At 41.2% G+C, this 20,071-nt stretch overlaps 1 protein-coding gene across 1 annotated transcript; it reads right to left on the minus strand.

Moving 5' to 3' along the window:
• Positions 1–1,959: 1,959 nt before the first annotated feature.
• Positions 1,960–9,650, minus strand: LOC128127315 (uncharacterized). Its single transcript, XM_052765775.1, has 4 exons — positions 7,600–9,650; positions 7,476–7,506; positions 6,459–7,430; positions 1,960–2,178 (listed from the first exon to the last, which is right to left on the minus strand). Exons 1-4 carry the CDS (start codon positions 9,648–9,650, stop codon positions 1,960–1,962), a joined length of 3,273 nt encoding a protein of 1,090 aa, XP_052621735.1.
• Positions 9,651–20,071: the final 10,421 nt, after the last annotated feature.

Genomic DNA, 20,071 nt, shown 5'->3' on the forward strand with positions numbered 1-20,071 from the left:
TGTTTATAAATTTGCCAGATATTATTTGAAACACATCAATGCTATGTTTTGAAAACAGTTATAGTTTGCTTGTATTCCCCCCCCCCCCCCTGAAAACATTGAAAAACACAGAAAAAACGTAGGGGTATGAACTCACCGGACGAGAAACGTGACGATTTAGGATGCTAAACGTTGGTTTGGGGCTTGCAAACGCACGAGGTTCCTAAGTATAATGCAAAGATACACATTTGTATCTAATTAGGACTTAGATTATTTAATTGTTAGGGAAAAACACTTTTAGTCGCGGAAACACCCCATTGCAAGAGTTTGGAGGGACCCGGGTGGCGTTTAAGGACTTGAATGACCGGGAAATGGAGTTTACTCTTCAAGAGTAAACTCTTACAAGAGTTTTCGGCCTATAACACCCATTCCCCATGAGTTTACAGCCGTAAACTCATGGTGGGGTGGTTTATGGTGCAAATTGGCTTGAAACACTTAGGGGAAAATTTCTAGGGTTTGATTTAAGGCTTGGAATTGATTAAATTCATCAAATAAGACCACTTAAGGGAGTTTACTACCTTAGCATGGAGCTTACATCCGTAAACTCCTATGCACCCTTGAATAAGTGTTTTAATGCTTCCAAATCAATCACATGAATTTTTAAGGGACTTTTGATGTGTTTTTGGAGTTTACGGCCCATGAGACCCCCCTCATGGCCGTGAACTCTCCTAGGGTGAGATTTATTATGATTAAAGGTCTAAAACTTGTTTGTATGCACTTCTAGAATTTACTCTAAGGCTATAGGGGTGTTAAAGTGGCTTTTTAACACTTTACATTGAGTTTGCTCCCCATATTATGGAGTTTACGGCCCAAGCATAAGCCTTGGCCGTAAACTCTCATTTGTCCCTCAAAATATATGTTTAAGGCCCTTAAACCATTTTTAGTTTGTTCTATGATTTATTCCAAGGCTTTTGGTGAAGGTATATGGCTTTCTAACATGTTGAAAATGAGTTTATACTCATGCTTGAGGGGCTTTTGGTCGCACCCGATTAAGTTTCCGTTACTAGACGGGAACGTTTCTAAAATTTTTGAAATAACTATTTTGGGCTAATTTCATGAGTTCCTAAGGGGTTTGGACACTCAATAGCATCAATTAAACATATAAGTTCGATTAACTTAACCCAAAAACGACATCGGAACGTTTCGATATACGGCGAGTTATACGGGTAGAATGGGTTTTCGGCGATGAACAACTTCGGGTTGTTACACGTACACTTATATTGTGGAACTCAAGAATGAAACAATGCTCATCAAAGCTTTGTTTAAAGTGCATAGACATCTATTGTGGAACTCAAACATAATGAAATACTCTTCAAAGCTTTGCTAAATTACGAGGACTACTTCTATTGTGGAACTCAAGAATTAAACAATGCTCATCAAAACTTTGCTAAATTGCATAGACTTCTAATGTGGAACTGAAGAATGAAACAATGCTCATCAAAACTTTGTTTAGATTGTATACACTTTTATTGTGGAACTCAAGAATTAAACAATGCTCATCAAAGCTTTGCTAAATTTCAAAGACTACTTCTATTGTGCAACTAAAGAGCTAAACAATGCTCATCAATGCTTTGCTAAATTGCATAAACTTCTAATGTGGAACCCAAGAATGAAGCAATGCTCATGAAAGCTTTGCTAAATTGCATAGACTTCTATTGTGGAACTCAAGAATCAAACAATGCTCATCAAAGCTTTGCTTAAATTGCATAGACTTATATTGTGGAACTCAAGAATGAAACAATGCTTGACGGTTATCAAGGAATTGACGGACTAATTCACTGGTTTAAGAGCTTGCTCTTGAATCATGTGATTTGTACCTTTGGGATTTTGTATTTGGATATGATCTTAATTGAGAATATTCAAATGGAAAATCCTGGACATGTGATTGATGCCATGTCTAGTCTACAACTGGTTCTGATTTTATGATGGTATTGGTGTTCCCTCTGTTTCTTGTTTTTTGACTGCAGGATGATCATATCGCTGCTGATTGTCAAGCTTGTTGAATTTGGGATTGCGTATAGCAGGAGGTTCATTTTGAGGAGTTATATTGTGATGATAAAGGATATAAGATGGATCAACAAAGGGTGGATACAAGAGCTGATAGAAAGAAGAAGATGCTGGATTGACCTCGTGAATGTTCTGCAGTGGAATTTGTTTAATGTTTCTTATGTTTTTTGGTTCATTATTTTTGGTTTTAGTATGTTTGGGATTGGACCTTTATGGATTTGGTTTTTAAGTCTTCACTTTTGGATTGTGGGTTTTTTAAGGGCCTTACCCCTTGCTTTGGTCATAATGTTGATAGGTGGCATAAATATTACAAGGGGATGAAGTTACCTTTTTTCCCACATTCAATAAGTCCTTGGTGTAGTCTTATGAATTTTAAGGTTTTTTGGGGTATTTGGAGGATTATTGAGGGGGTTAAAAAATGGTTAGGAAGTTGGTTATGGATAGGTTGGATTGTGTAGAGTTTTTGGGTTGTTCTTTATTTTATTTGTATTTGTATTCTTTTATTCTTTTTAATAAAGTTTGCCGAGCTTTGGCTCTTTTCAAAAAAAAAAAAAAAAGAATGAAACAATGCTCATTAAAGCTTTGCTAAATTGCATAGACTTCTTCTGTGGAACTCAAGAATGAAACAATTATCGTCAAAGCTTTGCTTAAATTGCATAGACTTCTATTGTGGAACTAAAGAATAAAGAAATGCTCACCAAAGCTTTGCTAAATTACGAAGACTACTTCTATTGTGGAACTCAAGAATTAAACAATGCTCATCAAAGCTTTGCTAAATTGCATAGTGTCACACCCCAAAACCAGAACGGCGGAAACGTTCTGGGGTGGATGATGTCATGTCAAGTATCACGACATATGCAGTATAGTAATCAAAGTACAACCATTGCATTAATAGTAATAATTTTACATCGGTTACATGTTATAGTAATATCAAAGTAATTACAAAACATAGCATAGATGCAGCTCGGTACAAGGCTGTCTTAACAAAAGCTCCTGGGATGTACCTGTCTATCGCTGACCTGAGAATACAAGTTATTTTGAAAGCGAGTATCAGCATTTTATAATGCTGGTGAGTCCATAAGTATTTAGTGTCATTTGTATAAATACGCATTTTTATTCAAAATAACTTTATGAGAAATAGTAGTTTAGAATCTACGGTGTATTAGCGTCCTTTCCAGAAAATCCTATATTTTCTAAATAAAAACAGTCTTCTACCAAGACCCGACTGATTTATGTTTTAAGGAGTAGTTTTCCCCAAATTACTATCATTACCAAATACATAATTGACTTTAAAAGAGTAATGAGAAAATCAAAAGTGAAGATACTAAGGGAAAAATAACATATGCCTCAGCAGTTATACTGCTGACTAAGGCAAAAGAAATCATAGACTCCAGGAGAGTATCGAATGAATGATACGCCTAGCTCAGTCTAACAAAAGGAAACACAAACCCCAGACGGTATCAAATGAACGATACGGCTAGCAAGGTCTAAAACAAAGAAACACAAACCCTAGACAGTATCAAATGAACGATACAGCTAGCAAGGTCTAAAACAAAGAAACACAAACCCCATACAGTATATAATGAACGATACAGCTAGCAAGGTCTAAAACAAAGGGTGAATGTGAACTCGTATGTAACCATGCTGATCGACGATAGAGTATCCGATGACCCTCCAGGTCACGTGTAGATGTAGTGACAGTAGAGGTAGTGGCATTATGTCACCCATGGGCCTTACCGGGGCGGACTGTAGCTAGTAGTCAGGGTATAGGAGTGTCAGTCCCGTATAGATCTATACACATGATGTTCGCTCTCCTTCTCGGAGACTCTGGTTACACGGCGTTGGCGCAATGAAGTGTCGTAGAGGGAAATAGTGTGTCACATTCTAAAGTAAAAGAGAAAGGTAGAGATAGAGATAGAGATAGAGACAGAGACACAGACAGAGATAGAGATAGAGATAGAGTCTCCTAACTAATCCTATAATAGTTACTAGGGTTCCAGAAACATGAATAATAGAGGGAGGCCTTTACTACCCAAGGCGATGCACTGGCTGAGAGAAAGAGAGAGAGAGAGAGAGAGAGAGAGAGAGAGAGAGAGAGAGCTTTTATGTCCATATATGTATACATGATATATAACTAATGTTTAAATGACCTTCGGGTGGATAACCGATACCCACTAGAACACATCCCAACGAGGAAAAGGAAATAGGGCGAACTAGCCTTCCTAAGTCTTTTAAACATTATTTATATAACTATACAAATACAGGCATGCATTTAATGAAAGATCTATGAATGATGAATGGAAGGACGCCCTTGCTACCCAAGGGAAATGAAATGGTCGATGGAAACCTTTATGTCTATATATGTATACATGATATATAACTAATGTTTAAACGACCTTCGGACGGATAACCGATACCCACCAGGCCACATCCCAACGAGGAAAAGGAAATAGGGTGAACTAGCCTTCCTAAGTCCTTTAAACATTATTTATATAACTATACAAATACAGGCATGCATTTAACAAAGTAAAAGCATAGGAGAAAACTTTGATGAAAACTTTGGAAAACCTTTACACATAAGAAATTTATGACTTGATGTCAGTTTGTAAAACAAGTTTGAAAATCTTTGGAATCCTTTGAAAACCCTCTCATAACTGATGCGTGTATGGGCTTGATTTAGTGAGTGGGGTAGTGTTTAGGTAAATTAAGAGAGAATAGCAACCACAAATGATATGTGAATGGAAAGAAATAGATAGATTAGTAACAACTCAAGACCTATTAAGTTGTATACCGATGAAAACAATCCAAGACCTATTGGATTGAGTTCGTATCAAGTCAAGAACACGTCCCAACAAGATAATTTGAGAATTATAACAATAATTCAAAGTGAAAATAATGGTTCTTTGATTAAAATTCGTGTAACACTTTTTCCATGCATAATTTGGCTTTATATGAAGCCTTTATTACAAATTTGGTGGTTACAAGCCAACCAACCAATTATTCATTAAAACTAGTAAATAGAAATTAAGGTAACTCTTGGAAGAACACAAAAAAAAAACGTCCATGAGACTTGTGAATGAAAAAAAAACGGCTATGCTTCATTAAGGAGCCATAAGAAGCATTAAGGAGTCATCATAAGCATTAAAGTGTAACCCTAATCGACCAAAGAGTGTCAAAAATGGCTAGGAGGCTTTATGAAGCAAATAGTAATGTTTTTAGCACTTATGAAGCTTTAAAAATGTTGCCCTAGTAGTCTTCATGCAACCCTAATTCAATTTGTGGGTTACCATGCACAACCCAACCATTGAGCCCAAACCACCTTCTAGCCCACTAGTAATCACTAATCCATCACATTTTGGGCTTTCATGATCCATGCATGGATCATCCCCTCCCCCTTTGAAAGGAATTGACCTCAATTCATCAAGTCCATCATCATCAACATAAGGTGAAAGATCTCCCACATTAAAGGTAGCATGCACTCCATGGTCTCCTCCCAAATCTACCTTATAAGCATTATCATTGACACGTGACACCACTCTGTAAGGACCTTCAGCTCTTGGCATCAACTTGTTTTTCCTTTTGTTAGGAAAACGTTCTTTCCTCATATACACCCACACCAAGTCACCATCTTGAAAGACACGTGGTTTCCTATGCTTGTTGGACTTCTTTTTGTACAACTCATTCACGGCTTCAATCTTCTCACGAACTTGTTGGTGTAGTTTCATCATAGCCTTCAACTTGTCATTAGCATCCTTGTGAACCAATTCATCCTTTGGCAATGGAATCAAATCCAAAGGCATGTAAGGATTCACACCATACACCAGCTCAAAAGGAGAGTGACCTGTAGCATAAGTAGGAGAACGATTATAGTCAAATTCAGCATGTGCAAGTTTGATGTCCCAATCTTTTTGAGTTTTGCTAACCAACCCTCTCAACAAAGTACCCAAAGTTCTATTATTCACCTCTGTTTGCCCATCCGTTTGTGGATGATGGGATTTACTAAAAAGTAACTTAGTACCGACTTTCCTCCACAAAGTGTTCCAAAAGTAACTTAGAAACTTGGAATCCCTATCAGAAACAATTGTTTTAGGAATACCATGCAAACGAACCACCTCTTTAAAGTACAAATCAGCCACGTTAGATGCATCATTTGTTTTATGACATGGCACAAAGTGAGCCATTTTTGAAAACCTATCCACCACCACCATAATGGAATCCTTCCCCCTTTGAGTTCTAGGCAAAGCCATAATGAAATCCATGGACACATCTTCCCAAGGACGAATAGGAACCGGCAAAGGAGTGTAAACACCATGCTTGAAAGTTGTTTTCGCCATATGACATGTAACACACTTTCCCACTATGTTGGTTACATCCCCCAACATCTTCGGCCAAAAGAAATGTTCTTTAAGCACCTGCAAAGTTTTGGTAATGCCAAAATGACCAGCCAAACCACCGCCATGAGCTTCACGAATCAACAACTCCCGTATTGCATGTTTTAGGACACAAAGGCGATTGCCTTTGAATAGAAAGCCATCTTGAATCACAAATTCACCATTAGGACCACCTGCACATTTCAAAAACATATCTCCAAAGTCCATATCAGATTGATAATGGTCCTTTAGAGTTTCAAATCCCAAGAAACGAACATCCAAAGTCACCAACAATGAGTAACGCCTCGAGAGTGCATCAGCCACCACATTGCTTTTTCCATCCTTGTATTTGCATGAGAAATGAAAGGATTGCAAGAACTCCACCCACTTTGCATGTCTTGTGCTCAACTTTTGTTGCCCATTGATGTACTTTAAGGATTCATGATCAGAATGCAAAATAAAATGATTTGCACGCAAATAATGACTCCAATGATCTAAAGCACGGACAATAGCATAAAACTCCTTATCATAAGTGCAATAATTCAAACGAGCACCACCCAACTTTTCAGAAAAATAAGCAATAGGACGTTTGGATTGGATCAAAGCAGCCCCAATACCAACTCCACTTGCATCACACTCCACTTCAAATGGTTGAGAAAAATCAAGAAGAGCCAAAATAGGAGCATCACACAACAATGCCTTGAGTTTCTCAAACGCCTTTTGAGCTTCTTCTCCCCATGCAAAGACTCCTTTCTTCAAACAACCTGTTATGGGACTTGCAATGGTGCTAAAATCACGAACAAATCTTCTATAGAAAGAAGCAAGACCATGAAATGATCTAACTTCAAAAATATTAGTAGGAATAGGCCATGACTTGATTGCTTCAGTTTTGGATGGGTCCACAGACACGCCATTTCTTGACACCACAAAACCCAAAAATGCCACTTCTTCCACCAAAAACGAACATTTTTCTTGCTTCCCATAGAGTTTTTGAGCTCTAAGCGTCTCGAAAACCTATTTTAAGTGCACCAAATGATTATCCAAGCTCTTGCTATATACCAAGATATCATCAAGGTACACAACCACAAACCTGCCCAAAAAAGATTTTAGCACTTCATTCATTAGTCGCATGAAAGTGCTAGGTGCGTTAGTTAGACCGAAAGGCATCACGGTCCATTCATACAAGCCATGTTTAGTTTTAAAGGCTGTTTTCCATTCATCCCCTTCACGCATACGGATTTGATGGTAACCACTTCTCAAATCAATTTTTGAGAACACAATAGAACCATGCAACTCATCCAACAAATCATCAACTCTAGGAATAGGAAATCGGTATTTTATGGTGATGTTATTAACAGCCCTACTATCAACACACATCCTCCAAGAACCATCTTTTTTTGGAACCAACAAAACTGGAACAGCACAAGGACTTAGGCTTTCACGAACATAACCCATTTTCATGAGTTCATCAATTTGTTTTTGCAACTCTTTTGTGACCTCCGGATTACATCTATAGGCAGCTTTATTAGGCAAAGGAGCACCCAGAATAAGGTCAATTTGGTGTTCGATACCACGGATTGGAGGCAAACCCGGTGGTAATTCGCTTGGAAACACATCTTGAAACTCCAAAAGCAAATCAGCAATAGCGTTTTCTCCATGCACCATCTTCTCCACCTTTGCATGCTCTTTGGCCACAAGCATAACATCACCTTTGTCAAGAACTTGCTCCACCTCCCTTTCACTAGCAAACATAGAAAGATTAGGCTTTTTTACTTGTTTAGAATTCATGGACCTTATGATCGTTGGGGACATGGGTTTTAACACAATTTTTTTATTATTGTGTTTCAACTCATATTCATTGCTCCTCCCTCTATGTAACATGTCCCTATCAAATTGCCAAGCACGCCCCAACAAAATATGACATGCATCCATAGGAATAACATCACACAACACTTCATCTTCATAAGACCCCATAGTTAGACCAACTCTAACCTGTTTTGTCACCTTTATTTTGCTTCCATCATCCAACCAATGAAGAACATATGGTTTTGGGTGGTTTGTAGTAGACAAACCCAATTTGGTCACCATTTCATTAGAAGCAACATTAGTACAACTTCCACCATCAATAATCAAACTACACCACTTGTCACTAACCAAACATCTGGTGTGAAACAATTGGTCTCGTTGATCCATATCAACCACGGTTTGAACCCCTTGAGTTTTAAGGGTTCTAAGCACCAAAACTGTATCATACACCGGTGCTTCATACTCTACTTCCTCCTCTTCTTCCTCTTCTTGTTGTGTATCATAAAAAATACCCGCCAACCTCTCTTCTTCCTCCAACTCTTCACGACATTCAATGGCCTCCCTTAAAGTCACCACCCTTTTGTTTGGACAAGCATTTTGGTAATGACCAAAACCTTGACACTTGAAACATCTAATTTTCGCCAAACTAGTTTCTTTGGTACCACTAGTAAGTTTGGGAGCAACCGGAACACTACTAGAACCAGAAGGAGTAGAAACAGAATTTTGTCTATTGCTAGACTCGGGCTTGGACCACGACTTTGACTTGGGATTTTCGAGACTTGAACTTGAACTCCCACCATAACGTGCTTTGGGTTGCCCCTCCAACTTCAAACACAAACCACAAAGAGTTCCAAAATCAGCATAAGGATACAACTCCACAACATTGGCAATGTTGTAGTTCAACCCTTTTAGAAAACGAGTCATTTTTTGTTCTTCAATTTCTTCAATATCCCCCATCAAGGACAACTTCTCAAATTCATCAATGTATTCTCCAACACTCATTTTTCCTTGCCTCAAATCAGCAATCTTCTTGTAAGTGGAAATTCTATGAGTAGAAGGAACATATCTCTTTCTTAGCTTTCGTTTTAGAGAAAGCCAAGAACAAATTTTTTCTTTGCCTTCACGGGTTCTCTTGGCCTTAAGCCCTTCAAACAACAATGAAGCACCACCACTTAGCTTGAGAATGGCATACTTGCAGCTTTGTTCATCATCCACTTCTTTGAACTCGAACATTCTTTCAATCTTCCTTTCCCACTCCAAGTAGCGTTCAGGATCAGTTCCACCAACAAATTCAGGCAATTCAGACACCTTGAATTCTTCCACAACCCTATGTTCACCACGTCGGGGTTTCCTTCGATTTCCACCTTCTTGGATGTTTCTTAATGCTTCACGAAGATTTTGTAGGAACTCCGGATCATCAAAATCCATTATGCTCTTTGATACCACTTATGATGCGTGTATGGGCTTGATTTAGTGAGTGGGGGTAGTGTTTAGGTAAATTAAGAGAGAATAGCAACCACAAATGATATGTGAATGGAAAGAAATAGATAGATTAGTAACAACTCAAGACCTATTAAGTTGTATACCGATGAAAACAATCCAATACCTATTGGATTGAGTTCGTATCAAGTTAAGAACACGTCCCAACAAGATAATTTGAGAATTATAACAATAATTCAAAGTGAAAATAATGGTTCTTTGATTAAAATTCGTGTAACACTTTTTCCATGCATAATTTGGCTTTATATGAAGCCTTTATTACAAATTTGGTGGTTACAAGCCAACCAACCAATTATTCATTAAAACTAGTAAATAGAAATTAAGGTAACTCTTGGAAGAACACAAAAAAAACATCCATGAGACTTGTGAATGAAAAAAACGGCTATGCTTCATTAAGGAGCCATAAGAAGCATTAAGGAGTCATCATAAGCATTAAAGTGTAACCCTAATCCACCAAAGAGTGTCAAAAACGGCTAGGAGGCTTTATGAAGCAAATAGTAATGTTTTTAGCACTTATGAAGCCTTAAAAATGTTGCCCTAGTAGTCTTCATGCAACCCTAATTCAATTTGTGGGTTAGCATGTACAACTTAACCATTGAGCCCAAACCACCTTCTAGCCCACTAGTAATCACTAATCCATCACATTTTGGGCTTTCATGATCCATGCATGGATCACATAACAACTTTGAAAAATGACTTGTATAAAACAGATTAAGTGAAGAAAAACCTTTAACAAGAGTTGAAAGCGAGATTGGAAAATCTTAAGCTGGATAAAACAGTATAACATGCGGAAATCCATTTTGCTATACAGTTATCAATCACATGTGATTTATATAATAACTGTATAGATCAACTTGTATTCCCCCCTATAAAAGCAGTTAAAATCATTTAAAAGGTTAATTCAGGGGTATGAAGTCACTTGTTGTAAATGGATCGGATGGAGGTGTCGGTTGGGTGCTCGGTGTCAAGTGAAGACTTGAACACACTTAGTGACCTAGTAACATATGAAGGCATATGTTTACATACAATTGGTGTTTATAATACTAATTAATCATGTATAAGCATCCTAATGTGCGGAAAACACTTTGGTCAAGTGCTAGGAGGCTATTGGGTTGCAATAAGGGAGTGTATGGCCTAGTTAGGGAGTTTACTCTTCAAGAGTAAACTCTTTATAGAGTTTTCGGCCCTAAGACCACATCCCCATGAGTTTACGGCCATAAACTCATGGGTGGTGTGCTCTTGGATGTTTTAAGGTCTTATATCACTCGTAGAATTAGGCTAGGTTCAAATCTAGGGCATAGGAAAGGGTTAAGGCTCCAAATGGACCATTTTAGCGAGTTCACAACTGTAAACCTAGAGTTTACGGCCGCAAACTCTCACTTGGTCATTCCCTTCATTAATTAAGGTCTTAAATGAAAGGGTATAAGGTTCTATGCATTTTTCCAAGTCAAATGGAGAAGTTAGGGCATCACTTGGCCTCATTATGGGAGTTTACGGCCCATGGACCAATCCTTGGGGGGTTTACGGCTGTAAACTCCTAGGTCCTTGGTTTTTGTGATGTTTAAAGCCCCTACTTCATTTGTGGTTGATTCTAGACATTTTCCCAAGCCATAGGAGGTGTTTAAGGGCAAGTTTAACACCTTAAAAGGTGTTCACGACCCATAAAGATGGTTTTATGGTCCAAGAGTGTTCTTGGGCCGTAAACTCATGTTTACTCTCCATATGATAAGGTTTTGGTGTTCTAAGCTCGTATGTGTAAGTCCACAAGTCATATCTAAGCCCTAGGAGTGATTTAGAAGGGTTTTGGGGCTTAAAAAACCCCACTTATGGGTGTTTACGGTCCAAGAGTGTTCTTGGGCCGTAAACACATGATTTGGCCACTTTTGGACGTCTTAAACACGAACTTGCATGTTAAATAAGCTACACAACAAGTTAGGATAAATTACCTACGATTTTGGAGCTCGAAATGGGCATTTTTGGATTGAAAGCAACTTGTAGAGAGAGAGAGAGAGTAGAGAGAGAGAGAAAGAGTGAAAAGGGTGTAAATGAGGTTTACTCACCCTTATATATAGGTTTGAGTTGGTGGCTCGGTGGAAATCTACCCGATACTGACGTTAAACGGGGCTGTTGGTCGCACCCGATTAAATGGTCATAATTTGACTTGGTTGAAACTAAAAGTTTTTCAAGGAAATATTGAGGGTGTTTCTAATTTGTTTCAACCCTTACGAAGTCATTATAAAAGTCCCAAATTAATTAACCTAAACCAAAAGGTTAACTGACAATTTAAATAAAGCGAGTTTATTAACGGAAGAAGAGGTTAAAATGATGGAATAAATTTTGGGTTGTCACATCATCCCCCCGTTAGAGGAAATTTCGTCCCGAAATTAGGGTTTAGACAAAGAAGTAGGCATGAACAACCGGGTAGAGGTATGAGGGTACTTCCTATTCGGTTGGTCCTCTCACTCCCAAGTGAACTCTGGCCTTTACTTTGCATTCTAACAAACCTTCACTTACGGGATGCGGATTCCATTTCGTTCAGTTAGCGTTTCCTACAGGTGCGTCTACGAAGTTGGGGGGGGGGGGGGAATACAAGTAGAAAACAATATGTTATAGAATCAATCACATGTGATTTATAACTGTGTTTGCAACCAACTGATCTCACATACTTCAAAATGTGATACATGAAATGGTTTTCTGTCTTAAAATACTTTGTTATCAAATGAATTGTTATTTATTGTTCAAAACTCTTAAATGTTTTACAAAACCTCTTTCATCTTCTTGATCAAAACAATATCTATACATTTATGTTCATATATATATATATATATATATATATATATATATATATATATATATATATATATATATATATATATATATATATATATATATATATATATATATATATATATATATATATATTGATATGAGAGCATTCATTCTTCGTTCAGTTCCCACACTCTTGGGTAGCAAGGGTGTATAAACCTTCTTGGACATCTATTACATTCCAGTAAACTATTATAGGGATAGTTTAGGGGATACAAAATATTATTCCTATTACAAGGAATTTCACCGAAGTCAGTTCATTCATGAGTCTATGCTAAATGCTATATGAAGAGATACACTTACATGGATCCTCTTACATGGATACAGTTACATGGATACTTGTACCTAGATACTATATGATGAGATACTATTACATATTATACGTGTAGATTAGATCTGTCTATCCTAGTACAAAAGGATACTATACGGGACTAACCATTCCGAAACCCAGCTGTTAGCAACAGAGGTAAATGCACATCTACGGATGCCTACGGTTAATACTTTACAAAGGTACCTTTACGGGACTAACCATTCCTACACCCTGCTGTTAGCTACAGAGGACAATGCACATCTACGGATGCCTACGGTTAATACCATTCAACATTTACTATGTCGTGTTTATCCTAGTACCAAAGGATAATACTTAAATGTTTATATTTCCCCATTACTTTTATTTTGTGACACGTTCACATAAACGATGAGGTAGACTATATATTGTTAATAGTAGTCATACAGGGGAAAAACCATCTTTGTTACAACAAAACATTCAGGTCTTGGTAGTAGACTACTTTCAAAACATTCGGGTCTTGGGAGAAGACTACTTTTATACTAGTAGGAAATATGGGATTTTCTAGGGTTTTCACACTTATATCAAATCTTTCATTTAAAGATTTACATGGAATTCATAGCAGCTTTCCAAAACAGTGACACTTAAATACTTATGAATTCACCAGCTTTATGCTGATCTACACTTTCAAAATAACTTGTATTCTTAGGTCACCAGTAGACAGGTACGATGACCAAGTTTTGAGAAGACGGAGCACAGACAAGACTCGTCTTTTATTTTGATTACATATTTTGGTGTCTTATTACAATGAAAGAACACACATGTATTAAAACTTTACTTTTAATGCAATGGATGATGTTGTTGCTTGTTTACTACTTTGCACTGTTATGATACTTCACATGACGTCCTCCACCCCTGAACTGTAACATCCCGAAATAGCGAGAGTAGAGTTGAAGGGCCAAAAGTGTTAATTGGGAAAGAGTGACTCGGCGAGTCCATGGCTGGACTCGGCGAGTAGAGTCGCGGCTTGACCGCGTGTTAAGTAGCCGACTCGGCGAGTCGATGAGATGGACTCGGCGAGTAGGCGCTGGGTGGAGAAAACCCTAATTCTCGGGGTTGAGCCCTATATAAGGAACATTATGTTCCTTCCCCAGCCTCTTTACTTCCCTCTTGAGTTCTAGAAACCCTAAATCGCAGAGGAGCTCCATTGTTGAGTGGATTGAAGCTTGGAGAAGTAATCATTGAAGGAATTTTGTGGGAATTGAAGGCTTGGGGCAAGGGGCTTTGCTTGGAATCAACTTCATTGCAGTTGGGGGCATCCATTGGAGGTAATATCTCGTTCTTGGTCTGATTGTATGTTGTTTCTTCATTTTGGGGTTTGTGGGATCTTGCCTTTGGATGTAGTTGGAAGTCTAGAGGGTAGATCTGAGGTTGCTACCTCAGATCTGGAGTAGAGGAGAATCAGAGAGCATGAAAGTCCCTGTGTTGGAATGTTTAGTGAAGCTTGCAAGTCCCAAACCCTAGTTATGAGTGAATATGGCCTAAATCTCTATGGATTCACGTAAAGTCTGCCACTTTACGTGATGGATGAGTTGTAGGAGGTTGGATCTATGTTTTGGATCAATTGCATGGTCTGGGATGCTTCTGTATGGATTCAGATCGGTGGTACTTGGCGAGTCACATGGGTGAACTCGACGAGTTGCTTGAAGATGAGCTGGGACTCGACGAGTTGGAAGAACAACTCGACGAGTCGGATGAAGATGACTAGGAACTCGGCGAGTTGTATGAACAACTCGGCGAGTAGCTTGAAGATGGCCATAGACTCGACGAGTCTGTTCTTAGACTCGGCGAGTCTTGTCGAAGAGTCCCGATATTCTCTGGTTGAGTCGAGAATCGGTGAGTCAAGGGATGACTCGGTGATTTGAGGGCGAGTGGACTCAGGGTTGTTGAACTCGGCGAGTCTCGGGGTGACTCGGTGAGTTAGATCGCGGATCGAGTGAAGTTCTGAGTATGGGGACTCGGCGAGTCATCGGGTTGACTCGGTGAGTAGGGTCAGTCAGGGGTTGACTTTGACCTTGACTTTGACCAAGGGTTGACCAGTGGTTCCAGGGGTATTTTGGTAATTGTTGATTATTGTTGAGTTCAGTGCATTGGTGGCTGTCCAGAGGTGGAGATCGTATCAGTGATCGGAGCAGCTTGAGCTATCTGTTCAGTCGGCAGTTTCGAGGTGAGTTATCCTCACTATATCGCTAGGGTTTATGGCACCAAGGCCAACCTTTTTATCGGATGGAAATCCGGGTAGTTGTCAGTTATTATGTTATGGGCCGGAAGGCGTTATATGTTGTGGGCCGGAAGGCATTGCTATGTGGACCGGAAGGTCATGGTCTGGAAAGGCGTATGTGTGCATTTAGTATGTTGACTGATTCGTAGGGTGATGTTATGCTAGTGACCGGATAGGCCGGTATCTTGAATAGAGTAATGCTATGTTATGTGGTCTGTTGATCGATTGCTGACTGTGAACTGTTATATGATTATGTGTTATGCGTATGATTGCTAGACCTGGGGTGTGACCCGGTATGCAGGGTCGTTCTATGTTCTGTTATGATATGTATGCTTTTATGCTGTGGGCCGGAAGGCAATATGTTATGGGCCGGAAGGCAATATGTATGGGCCGGTAGGCAATATGATATGGGCCGGAAGGCATTGCGTTATGGGCCGGAAGGCGATATGTTTTAGACCAGAAGGTCGTGGCCTGGAAGGGCGTATATGTGGTTGGTATATTGGGGGTATCTCACTAAGCTTTCGGGCTTACAGTTGTGGTTATATGTTTTCAGGTTCTCAGGAATCTGTGGCAAGGCAAAGGCGTGATCGTACCGTTCCTCGCGTTGGTGTTTTATGATATGAACCTGGGAAAATCCTCTGTTAAATAATGTATTGAAAACCTTTTTGTAACAACGTTATTAAAATGGGTGATTTTGAAAAGTTTTAATTGTTTTGAAATTTTGGACGTTACAAGTTGGTATCAGAGCCTTGGTTTGAGTGAATTAGGGGAACATTCGTGTGACTCCAGTCTCAAATCGAGGAGGATTTTAAAAAGAGAAAATTAAAATGGTTTTCAAATTAAGTAAAGGGAGGACGTGGAGGTACGATCAGCCGGAGCCAGTAAGTAACCCCAAGATACCATACATGATATTTGTTTTATTGAGCTTGATAGAACAGCATGCTAGAGCTAGGCTAGGGATCTTCAGGAATTCATGATAATGTTGCCTGATTTGTGATGCCTGTAGCCTAGGGTCCCTTATGAGAGATTCTCAGTGTTCCTCTAGTGTTGAGGGTTGATAGTTGTTATGCATGTTCTCTAGGGTATTGTGGTAGTACTTTATACAAATATGGGTAGGTGTGGAAGGTAGTATGAGCCCGTACTACTGAAAGCACAGGACCCATACGCGTATCAGGGAAACCATGATCTCTAGGGTTGGGTTGCGAGAGTTGGATCCCAGGATTTTGGGAAGTGTCTGAGTTTTGGTATGGTGTCTTCGGTATGGAGATTTCGAGGCATGATGATAGTGGATCCGGACCAGGATCGGGAGCTGGAGAGCGAGTTCTGGGTGGATCGGTGCCGTCTAAGGTTATTGATCAGACGAGCACGAGCGAGTTGGATGCAAGGATTTGCGAGATCCTGCGTGATGAGGTTACTGCATTGTTCCGGGCTGAGTTGCCGGAATTGTTTGGGTCGATCAAGACCGCCATGAGTGAGTTTTTTGATGAGCGTTATGCGGCTCTAGCAGAGACGGCTGCCGCGGCGGCTACAGCGGCTGTAAGGGGAGGAGTTAGTCGGGGTTTTCAGTATCGGGATTTCTATTATACGAAGCCTCCCACATTCGATGGAGTTCAGGACCCGATTGTTGCTATGAGATGGTTATCAGACGTGGAGGGGTGTTTCTCCACGCGTTTATGCCCTGCTGATCAGAGGGTGAGGTGTGCTCTGAACCTGTTGAGGCTCGGGGCGAAGGGTTGGTGGAGATTGACCACGGGGTCATTTTCCGATGCGCAGAGGGCTGCGGTTTCATGGGATCAGTTCATAGAGATGTTCAGCACTCGCTATGTTCCGCGGGATGAGAGGGAGAGATTGGCTCGGGAGTTCCTTGAGCTGAAGCAGGATTCGGAGTCGGTGACTGAGATCACCAGGATGTTCACTGAGAGGGCGGTGTTTTGTCCTGAGTTCATTTCGGAGCAGGCTCAGATGTCCCGATATCTGAGTATGCTCAAGGGGAATATCAGACAGTCCGTGTCTGCGCAGAGGTGCGAGACCTTTTTAGAGTTGCAGGAGGCCGCCAGGCGACGTGAGTTAGAGGTTGAGTTGCAGTTGCGTGAGTTGAGGCAGGCTCCGATGCAGTCGCAGCCGGCACCGAAACGGTGCAGGACCGTTGATGTTAGAGTGGGGGATCGGAGCGGCCACACTTGTGGGAAGTGTAGAAGGGGTCACGCTGGAGTTTGCGGGTCCGGTGGTGTATGCCGCAAGTGCGGAAAGGAGGGGTACTATGCGCGGGATTGTCGGCAGTCAGTGTCGATGCGGGATTTGAGGATTTGTTGTCATTGTCGTCAGATTGGACATTTGAGGGTCAACTGTCCACAGTTTTCTGCAGGGCCGGTGCAGGCTCCAGCATTGGCCACTCTGAGGATTTCAGGTAGAGGTCAGGAGGGAATGGAGCCCCAAGGGCTCAGGGTCGTGCTTATCAGCTTGCGGCAGAGGAGGTCGGAGCAGTGCCGGAGGCAGCTGCGGGTATGTTACTTTCTTGATGTCTTGTTATCTTGCGAATATTGTGGGTATCGTTGTGTCGGTATCCTTGTGCGGTTTTCGATGCGGTATTCATCCTTTTGCAGGTTGTGGGTTTGGTTATGGGTTATTGTTTGGGAATTCCGTTGGTTATCATTCGTGAGGGTTGATAGTGGAGATGCGGCACTGGGTTGAATTTCGGGTAGCATCTGCAGTCGTGGAGTGGATAATTGAAAGACCGGATTCTTTTGAGCGGATTGATCAGGGAGGAGATGTGTTTTGCTGAGGGTTGCTTATGCTTGTGGGAAGCAGTCAGTGTGTAAGTGTTCTCTTTGTGCGGGGTTGTTCTGGAAGGTCGTTAATGGCGATCGGTGGCTGTTAGTCAGTGCTTTAAGTGGGGGAGAATTGGAGAATTCTCCGGGAGATCGATGAGTATGTGAGGGTGCTTAGCTGTTGGGATTCAGCAGTGTTCTGTCAGCTCAGAGTATAGGCTGACAAGAGCGAGTGTCGGGTATGCGGGGCGGGATACAGACCTAGGGCATTTGATTGTGGAGGCCTGGGAGTAGGCCGGGATCAAGTTTGAGTAGGTAACCGGGGTTATGCGATCAGAGTAATTGGATGCTTGATGTACGTGATGGGTTGTACTGCATTAATTCCACGGGATTTATGTTGTGCATGTTTCTAGAGTTGGAACCGGAAGGTTCCCAGAGTTAGAACCTGAGGGTTCGCAGAGTTTGGGTGTACGGACCCACAGAGATATAGCCTCGAGTGGCTAGTGTGTGTTATGAGAGTCGGTCCAGTCATGCTGGAGACTCTGTTGGTATTGCTGGATCAGTTTGAGCTTGCGGATTGTGTATGTTGCAGTGTGATTGCATTGGAAGGTCTGGCCCCAGGTTAGTGATCTTGTTTAGCTGAGGTTGTGATTTTGATGAGTGGAGAGAGTGCATGGGCTTGAGAGCCCCTGCAATGAGAGCCAGAGTATGTGAATAGCAGTTACGCAAAAAGGGTGGTGTCGCTTGGGGCGAGCACCGTGGCACAGGTTGGGGTGGCATCATGGCCAAGTGAGTTCCTTGGAAAAAGGAAAAAGGAAAGGTGTGTAACTCCGAAGGGGAGTGCAAGTTCACGAAAGTGAAAGCTGCAGAGCAGAATTATGGTTAGAGTATTTCGAGTATGGTTTTAAGCATCGTGTTCGCGGCAGTGAAGTAGGAACTCATCCGGTTTGGGATGTCTGTTGAGGTCGCGAAGGGATATCCGCAAGTGTAGAGCCAAGAGGCTCAGAAGGGATGCAGGGAGAGAGAGAATCTTGAATTCTCAGCGTGATTCTGATCAGGGTATGGGGTGGATATTAGTGGTTCATCCTGGGAGATGTTTGAGGATAGTATCAGTGTATCAGGTTTCCCAACCTGAAGGTGTTAAAGCTGGTTCAGCTTGTGTGGCCGGTTGCGAGAAGAGAACTCATGAGAGTTGCTCTGATATAGAGAATGAGTTTTTCCGTCATCACGGAATGGGTAGAGTGGGATTCGGATCGGGGATCCGATGGTTCATGGTCTTCTAGCCTTTATGAGTCGAGTGATGGTTGTAATTTGGAGCAGTGTTGCATTATGGGTAATTCTCAGGGGTTAAGCGAAGATATTAGAGGGTGAATTCGGTGCCCTTTTTGAGACGGTAGTCAGGACACCGTGAGGGAAGGAAAGTGTATTCGAGTTCGTTTGGGTATGCCATGTGGGACCTGGTCTGGTTGAGGCCAGGTGGAGCATTGTGGGAGTATCCTTGGAGTTGAGCTGCTATAGGCTTCGAGGGCGAAGCCTAATATAAGTGGGGGAGAATTGTAACATCCCGAAATAGCGAGAGTAGAGTTGAAGGGCCAAAAGTGTTAATTGGGAAAGAGTGACTCGGCGAGTCCATGGCTGGACTCGGCGAGTAGAGTCGCGGCTTGACCGCGTGTTAAGTAGCCGACTCGGCGAGTTTGATGGAAGAGGCTCATCGGTCGAAGTTTTCGATCCATCCGGGGGCTACGAAGATGTATTTGGATTTGAGGAAAGAGTATTGGTGTCCCTGTATGAAGAGGGACGTCGCATGGTTCGTTGAGAGGTGCTTGACCTGCCACAGGGTTAAGGCCGAGCACCAGAGTCCGCATGGCAAGTTGCAGCCATTGGAGGTTCCCGAATGGAAGTGGGAACATATCACTATGGATTTCATCACCAAATTGCCGAGGACTGCCAGAGGAGTTGATGCAATTTGGGTGATTGTGGATAGGTTGACGAAGAGCGCTCACTTCCTTGCCATCAGTGAGAGTTCTTCAGCGGAGAAGTTGGCGGAGATATATGTGAGAGAAGTGGTATCTCAGCATGGGGTGCCGATCTCGATTGTTTCAGACCGTGATGTGCGCTTCACTTCCAGATTCTGGAAGAAATTCCATGAGGAGCTGGGTACTAAATTGCCTTTTAGTACCGCATATCA

This window comes from Lactuca sativa, chromosome 7 (genome assembly GCF_002870075.4).
Source record: "Lactuca sativa cultivar Salinas chromosome 7, Lsat_Salinas_v11, whole genome shotgun sequence".
In the NCBI taxonomy this organism is placed as follows: Eukaryota; Viridiplantae; Streptophyta; class Magnoliopsida; order Asterales; family Asteraceae; genus Lactuca; species Lactuca sativa.

Bases quoted from the DNA above. Each gene is read 5' to 3' on its own strand.
- LOC128127315 (XM_052765775.1), bottom strand. From the start codon at position 9,650: ATGGATTTTGATGATCCGGAGTTCCTACAAAATCTTCGTGAAGCATTA. The intron at 7,507-7,599 runs GTATGAATGGAC...TTTTTTGGGCAG, and splicing joins TTTAAAACTAAACATGGCTT to GTTTGTGGTTGTGTACCTTG. The intron at 7,431-7,475 runs GTATATAGCAAG...CACTTAAAATAG, and splicing joins TGTACCTTGATGATATCTTG to GTTTTCGAGACGCTTAGAGC.